General features: G+C 37.3%; 1 protein-coding gene across 2 annotated transcripts in view; it reads left to right on the top strand.

The window, feature by feature from the left end:
• The window catches only part of MEGF10 (multiple EGF like domains 10), a 75210-nt gene extending 67435 nt beyond the window's left edge, over positions 1 to 7775 (top strand). Inside the window, exons 22-24 of one of the 2 annotated variants that reach the window (XM_010726019.3) lie at positions 1663 to 1707; positions 3534 to 3740; positions 4651 to 7775. In XM_010726019.3, the coding sequence (XP_010724321.1) occupies positions 1663 to 1707; positions 3534 to 3740; positions 4651 to 4811 (413 nt within the window). In that variant the 3' untranslated portion in view covers positions 4812 to 7775. The remainder of the gene's footprint in view (positions 1 to 1662; positions 1708 to 3533; positions 3741 to 4650) is intronic. The other variant, XM_010726020.3, reaches the window with a different exon arrangement.
• Positions 7776 to 8443: the final 668 nt, after the last annotated feature.

Consider the following 8443-nt stretch of genomic DNA (forward strand, 5'->3'; position numbering starts at 1 on the left):
AGGGTTATGGGTTTGTCCTTCCTTTAAGCAATATCCTCAAAGATGAAAAAAGCTAATTATAAAGAACAGTCAATCAGTCTGATGTTCTGTGCAGAGATGGTATGCAAAATATCTCATTTTTTTAATATTAAAAAAAATATTATTAATTAGTGCCAAAATATAATGGGTATTTTACAATAGGTGTCATCTTTGGCAAAATTTCAGATTCTTGCAATATAAATGAGAGGTTGCATGTATATATATATATGCCCACCATACAGAATCAATGCTTTAAAAAAGGTCTCTCACCATCTGAGCTTCCTATGCAAATTCTAGGAACACTGTCTTAAGTTAAGCCTCCTGTTAGCCAAAACTCAGAGCATCTTCTTCTTTCTAAGAAGAAAAATTCCCAAGAACTGTTGAGTTACGTTATCTTGCTTTTATGCTGTCTCTTGACGTCTTTTCATTCTTTCCCATTCTCCTAGATTTCACTGATCATGATCTCTGACCAGTGAAAATTTTGTAAGGGATTTTCAGTGCCAGTATAATTTAGAGTACCATTTCTGGTAGAGTACCTTCATTTCTGGTCCTTCGTAGTGTCTGGTTCTGGGAATCAGAACAATAGTGTGGAACCATTATTCTTCCTCCTGAGCATCCCTGATATTTCTCAGACCTGGATTTTAGAAAAGGTTTTCAGTTGTAATTTTGCTCAGCTTTACATTTTCTTAGTTAAGAGTGTTTGTACTAACACACTAAGCTATGTTCAACCTACTGCAGTGTACTATCAGTAATATACTGAGGACTGGAGGACAGGGTGAGTGGCTTGGGTAACTGCAGGCTGGTGACCAGAACATTAGTGTTAGCAAAAACAGCTAAAATGAGAACTAATTAGTAAAATATGGTATGGGAATACAATTTATTGTTTAAAGATTTCTCAAATAGTGTATTTCCATTCTTCAAAACTATTACTTTTGTTTATAGAGATACTATATAGGTGATTTGGGGCTTGTAAACTTTCTAGCATAGAAAAGAAGGCTCTGAATGGATTAACAACTGGTTAAGTGTCAGGTCTTGGAAGAGAGTTGTCAGTCATTGCTGACCATTGATGTTTATATTAAGATTAGTATTGAGATAAGTCTGCTTCAAGTAGACCATTGCAAAGCTGCAGACCTAGACACTGTGAGTTTAGGCCATTTCCTCAGGCCGAGGAACTGTAACAAGGTGACCTTGGACATGCAGTGGGAGTGATTATCCTTGGAATTCTAATACTGAGAATTGGAGCGAAAGTTCCATGCTCTGAGGGTTTCCAGTCAAGATAGAGTGTTATTGTGATAGGTATCGTATACCAAGACAAAAAAACATACTTTAATCAAACAGCAATTATTAGGTTCACTGAGGAATAGCTGCAGAAAATGTCATGACCTGTGTCATACGTGATGACAAAGTGATAATTTAATAGTCTCTTATGACCTTCCTTATTCAGGGAACTACTGAAAGAATGCAAGCAAATTGTAAGAAGCTTTTGTAACCCTTTGACTGGGCTTTTTCACAGTGCTTATAAGAGAATATTTCTGCTAAGCTAGAAATTAATCTCAAAGCTAATTTTAAAGCTGCAGAAGCTGTGTTATATAATCACTTTTATTTTATTTTAAAGCTATTATGTTTTTATATCATTTTTCTCAGGAGCTTTTGGACTTGACAGGGGGTATTTGGGAAAATCTCTGAAAGGTGAGGTTTATTTTCTGATGCTTCTAGATGAAATGACATTAATATTCAGTTAACCCTTCTAAATTGTCTTTGGTTACAAGCCTGCAGTACCACAGTCTTCATGCTTACTGCAGGCATTTGGAAAGCTTCTCAAAGTAAATCTGAAACATGCTGAAACATGCTGCTGCCCTAAACTCCTAGCACCTCCTATCACCAAAGGGCTACAGGAGCTGGTAGCAGGCAGCACTTGCCACAGCACTGGGACACTTGCAAAATTTCTATACTATCAAAGGGACCAGTAACTTGAGGTATTTCTCATTTATGCACATATATTTCATATAATCTTCTGAGTTGGAAGGGACCCTTAAAGGCTATCTGGTCCAAATCCTGTGCAATGTACAGGAACACCTACAGCTCCGTCAGATGCTCAGAGCCCATCCAGCCTGACCATGGCTGTCTCCAGGAATCCACCACATCTCTGGAAAATCTGTGCCAGTGCCTCACCACCCTTCCTGTAAAAAACTTCTTCATTATAGTCAATGTAAATCTCTTTTGGTCTGAAATTTTTTCCCCTTGTCCTATCACAAAGGATCTGGTAAAGAGTCTGTCACCTCTGTTCTTCTAGTTCCCTTTTAAATACTGAGAGGCCACTCTCGGGTCTTCCCAGAGCTTTCTCTTTTCCAGGCTGCCCAGCCCTAGCTCTCTCAGCCTGTCCTCATAGGAAGGGTGTTCCATCTCTTGGATCATTTTTGTGGCTGTTCTCTGGAGACACTCCAACAGGTCCACAACTCTCCTGGAGAAAAGAAGGCTGCGGGGTGACCTCATTGCAGCCTTTCAGTACCTAACGGGAGCCTACAAACAGGAGGGGAATCAACTCTTTGAAAGGGTAGATAACAGCAGGACAAGGGGAAATGGTTTTAAGTTGAGGGAGGGAAGATTTAGGTTGGATGTCAGGGGGAAGTTCTTTACAGAGAGAGTGGTGAGGTGCTGGAACAGGCTGCCCAGAGAGGTTGTGGATGCCCCGTCCCTGGAGGTGTTCAAGGCCAGATTGGATGGAGCCCTGGGCAGCCTGGTCTGGTATTAAATGGGGAGGTTGATGGCCCTACATGTGGCAGGGAGGTTGGAGATTCATGATCCTTGAGGTGCCTTCCAACCCTGGCCACTCTGTGATTCTGTGAAGTATGAGTGCACAGAGGATAATTAAGAGCTTAGTAAATTCAGGGCTGTGATTATTATTTTCCTCTTTCAAGTTATCCAATTTTCTCTTAAGACTTTCTATGGGAATACATTAGTTTGCATCACTTTTTGTTACACGGTTAGGATATGACAAGGGTGACTAGAATGTCTGGATATCCAAACAGGACACAAAGTGTAGCCAAATAAATATGCAGACAAGAGCATCTGGTTTGTCACCGTATTTACAGGACATATAAGGTCATACAGTGCTTTATTATATATGATATATAGACGTTATACATATTCCCTTGTTTTGCAGGGTTAGAGGAAGCCAAATTTAGCTTCATGTAAATGAGGCACAAATTAATGAGCATCTGACAGGTTTAGCTAAACGGAAGTTGCTCAGACATTTTGCTGATGGCAAGATTAAGCCTATAAAAGAGTGGAACAGTAGACATATTTTTCACTGATTTCTTTGTAAAGATTTTAGAGTGTTTTGTCTAGTTTCAATTTAAATACTCATTTATAAGTGACTTTTTAAAACTCAGAATTAAAGAACATTTGTACATTGGCAGAGCTTTGTAACAGTGAAAATGAATTTTGCTCCATTTAGTAGCAAAATCTATGTTATGTAGAGTGCTTGAGAGAATAGTATGTTTTTCTTTTTTCAGATCTAGTTAAGAATTCAGAATACAATTTAAGTAACTGCTCCTTAAGCAGCTCTGAAAACCCATATGCCACTATAAAAGACCCACCAGCTCTTGTACCAAAAAGTTCAGAATGTGGATATGTTGAAATGAAGTCACCAGCGCGTAGGGACTCCCCGTATGCTGAGATCGCCAGCTCTGCTTCAGCCAATAAGAACGTTTATGAAGTTGGTAAGTAGAAAACCTGCTTCCAGATTTTGAAGGTTTAAAATAGAGAGCACAAGGCTCTTTTCCTTCCATTAAACTTAATGAAAACATATGAGAAAGTACGCACAAAAAGTGATGGCTATCCAATTCTATTTTCTGCTCAAAAACTGTAACAACAAACTCATAAGTGATGTAATTCACATGACCATCATTTGAAGTATCTTCAGCTCTGCTTTATAACCTAGAGCTACCTCTGATTTTTTCTTAGTTTGAAAGCCTTTCTGTAAAGAACAGCAGAACATATGCTTAGCATTTAACTGCAATATAATTCAACTCTGGATTAGGCTGGTAAATAATTAATACAGCTGGACTTAAGTGTATGGGAGGGATAGAAAAGGTCTGTTTCATGTCCGTGGTAAGAAAAATAAAGCATTTTCATCCATAGAAGTGGCATTTTACTAATACGGGTCCCATGTCATTGCTGTATTACTGATGCTAAAGAAAATTTTGGAGTTGTGTGGAACAGTTATTATCATAATGATCTTAGGACTGGAATGATGTGTATGTCACACATTACAAGACACAGCTGGCCAATATCTGCACTGTGCTGATAAGGACTTTTATAAGATCTAGATTATAATCCCTGTATTTTGGCTTTTTTTTTTTTTTAGTTTGTCCACTCACAAAGATAGATGTTGTCATAAATATACTCATAGTAGGGCTCTGATGCAAACTTGGAGGTGTTTAGTGCAAAGCCAAAAAAGCTTAATATCAGCTTTTGTTTCTGTACCTTCACTTCAGCACACAGCACAACAAGGAATCTTTACATTGAAGCAAAACGAAGAGAGTATTTTGTAACACAGCCTAAAATGAAACACAATGCCTTCTGTTTGCCATTTCTCACACTCTATGTATGTGCTCTATTTTATCACAGAACCAACAGTGAGTGTTGTCCCAGGAGCATTCAGCAGCAGTGGACGTTTCAGCCAGGATCCTTATGACCTTCCAAAAAACAGCCACATTCCGTGTCACTATGACTTGCTACCAGTTCGAGATAGCCCCACATCCTCTACAAAGGAGGTTGGCAGTGAATGACTCCAAAAGCTGAAGTGTAGCACAGTGGGACTCTCAATGGGACAAGTGGCATAGTTGTGCTCCTTCCTTAGTTTACAGTCGTATTTGGTTCCTAATCTGTCCAGCAGAAAATTGCTGTACATCAAAAAGGAATCTCAACATGAGGTTTGTATTGCATATAGAAGTGACACGTGAATGAATGCCACACTTGGGAGGCCCTGAGTTCTTTTTTTGGTGGCAGTTAATTTTATAGAAACAAGTATGCAACACATTTATACTGTAATATACAGGCGTAAAAATCTTAGTCTGTAGATCAGTTTTGATAACAGATCCCACTTCAGCTACTTTAAATATGGACTTCGTATTTGTCATGTTTCAAATACTCCCAGGACAGTATAATTTACCAAATGTCACTTCATATAGTTATTAGTTATGTGGGACAAAATCCGTCTTGCCAAATTCTACCTTTCATTCTGCTCTTTAGTCAAGACATACATACTAAGAAACAAGATCAGATAAAGTAAGCACAACAGTGCAGTTATTTGGGAAGTCCATCATCAGGCTCTTTTGTCCATTACTGTTGGTGGGAATACTTTATTTGAATAGCTTTCAAGATGATAACAGCATTGCATACATCAAAATTATATGATGCCTCAAGATCACTGGGTACTCCAGACCCAGCACCAGTCCTCAACAAATATTTGCTACACTTCAACTCCACATATTCCTGTTCTGACCACTATTTCTACCAAACACAATTAATAATCCATAACATATCAGTAATTATTTCATAAAATATGTAAATTAAATCAGTTTATTTTTGTCAGTGTGGACTGAGTGTGTAAGGAGTGGAAAAAGGTGATGATTTATGTAAACCTGACTTGCAAGGAACGGTTTACATTTTATAAACAGGTAGTAATAATTACTGTAATATAGTAGGGTAAAAACAGTAAAATGTTGTGATTTTTTTTCTTAGAAATAACTAAGCAATCTCTGTGCATACTTGCTAAAAGGCACCTTTTTTATAGTTGATGTATGGAAAAACATGCTTAAGCTGGTCTTTTGCATTGCTAATAACGTGACACATGTACCCTCATTCTTCATTAATTTCTGCCTCTATTTTTAAGCTGTATGTCTGTGTTTCTAGTGATCTAGCTTGTATTTCCAAAAGTATTCTACTGTGTGTCCATTTTTTTTTCTTGCATTTTTGCCAAGTGGCCTTTATTTTGTCTGGTTAAAGAGTCCTCTGGGCAGAAGAAGAGGGTTAAAGTAAGGATAATGTCATACTGATACTCTAAGAGGCAGTTAGCAATTATGTAATAGATTATGAATTGATTTAATTAGAAAAATAAAATATCAAGGTGTCTTTGTTGGGGATAATTATAAGAATGCAGAAAGAAGTGAAAAATCAGACTCTCTCTTCGAAGTTTAGATTATTCTGTTGACTATGTGGATGGAGACCAAGCTTCCAGAAGACTCCTTTCTTTATGATCTACATAATTCATCAGATTTGCCAGTGTATCTATCCACTGAAAGAAAAGTGTTCTCTTAATGTTTTTAGGCAGTTTAAAAATAAGATGCTTGATATGGACTAGGCATTCTCTTTCATGGAAGGATACTTTCAGAAACCTAAAAATCATATTCTCAGCTATAGCAGTATTATTTGTAGCTGGTATTATTTTCTAGCTTGCAGTGATGCCAACAGCTAATGTACTGGTCACCCCAGCAGTCTCCTCCACCCTCCCTCACTTCTAGCTCTGTAGCTTGTTGGAAGAAGTTTTCTCCATGGATTGATGCTTCCCTTGGGGAAAGCATGTAGGTGGTTGCATCATATGACATACAATGGGAAGTATAAAGTCATTCCAGTCTTCTTTCTGCATTGGGGCCACATTTTGGGCACGTGAGACCTGTGATGTGAACAGGAGTTGATAGATTAAGACTACAGAGTGTCAATGCAAAAAAAAAAAAAATCAGGTGGATGAAAAAAATAAAAAAAAAACACTTTTGGAAATATTTTTGAAAAAGACTCACAGATTTGAAATAGAAACACCATTTCTTTTATTCTTTTATCTCACCAGTTCATTTATTTGTTGTCACTAAAGTGTTGATAATTGAAAACTGCATTCAAGATGTTGTTACAAGTGTTCTCCAGCCTGATAAAGTATATGCCTGTTTGCAGTGCCCCCTAATGTTCCTGCTTCTCACTGACTGTAAGGGCTGACTGTTTTTCAGTTCCTTGCACACTGTTGGTCTTTGCCAGCACAAACATTAAATGCAAGGTTTCAAAAGCCAGTCACCATTTAATCCCTCCATATTGACTGGATTTGTGTGCATTTGGTACATGTGGCACTAATGGTACATACATGTGTTTGTACTGTGGGAAACATTTTAAAATAAAACCTCTCTTTGAAGCCATTAATAGAAAATGCTGTATTTGGCAACTATGAACTCACAAAATTTAATTTTCTTACTCTATAAAATTTGGAGACCCCTAGCTAAATTCTCATCATATAAAGTTATTTTTTTCTATATGCAACAGTTAATAGCTCAATAAATGATTTTTAATATGCTTGAAAATTTTCAATATGTCACATATCCTCAAGTGATATATCGAGCCAAACATTCACAAGAAGAGATGAATTTCTGATAATACTGCCATTGGTGTATGTTCCAAATATACACATAATCAAAAACAGCTTTCTGTATGTGGGTATGGTGTCAGCTTAAGCTGACTGAGCTGTGTTTGCAGTGACTCTAGATCAGGTAAAATGACTTGTGAATTTACTTAATCAGATGATTCTCGGTAGATGCAGAAAAGAAGATTACCTGCAAGGGTAATACATTTCTAGTAAATTGTTATCTATATAGCATTCATTTGAAAGGAAAAACAACAACAACAACAAAACACATGGAACTTATCTTAGCAGTCCTATCTCCTCTACGAGTGTTAGGGAGGCTTGCTCCAGAGCGCACACTGCTGTCACTGTAAATGAGATTAAAAACTCAATCCTCCTGATTGTCATGGTCCCTTCTGCTGATTCTGCCGCGCTCTCTAGAGAGCCTAAATACATTTGAACACCTACGCTATATTCTGGTGGGAACTTAATGAGAAAGTTGATATAATAATTTTACAAATACTGACCACACAGAGAATTGGCTTCACCACAGATAGGAGTGGGAAGAGATGCATTATCTCTCCGTGTTCACATTGTAAGAGTGACAACTATAGCACTGAAAATGGAGGTAGCTCACCTCTACTAATATGGTTGTAGAATGAAGTGCAAAATTCTGCACAAGGGTAATAGCTGATTTTAGAAGTGTGTAGTGAGTATAAACATTAGGTTTAAAATAGCATAGGTGTGTTAATTCTAGTCATTTAGAAACATAATGAACCTCAATGGCTTTTTACTTTATCAAAGATTTTTAGTCACAGCACACAGTTACACAGAAATGTTGTCCTCATCTTTTTCTACCCAGACAATTCTCATTACTTTTAATTGGAAATGCATATGCAGATTACAGAAGAACGATTTTGTTGTACTTTCTGCTTAGACAATCTGCAAAATCAAGTTAATATTGAAATTAAGTAAAAAATTAGAAGTGGGGATGCATTATTTAAAATACATTGAATTTTCAAAGTACTGTGAATACGA

This window comes from Meleagris gallopavo, chromosome Z (assembly GCF_000146605.3).
Source record: "Meleagris gallopavo isolate NT-WF06-2002-E0010 breed Aviagen turkey brand Nicholas breeding stock chromosome Z, Turkey_5.1, whole genome shotgun sequence".
Taxonomy (NCBI): domain Eukaryota; kingdom Metazoa; phylum Chordata; class Aves; order Galliformes; family Phasianidae; genus Meleagris; species Meleagris gallopavo.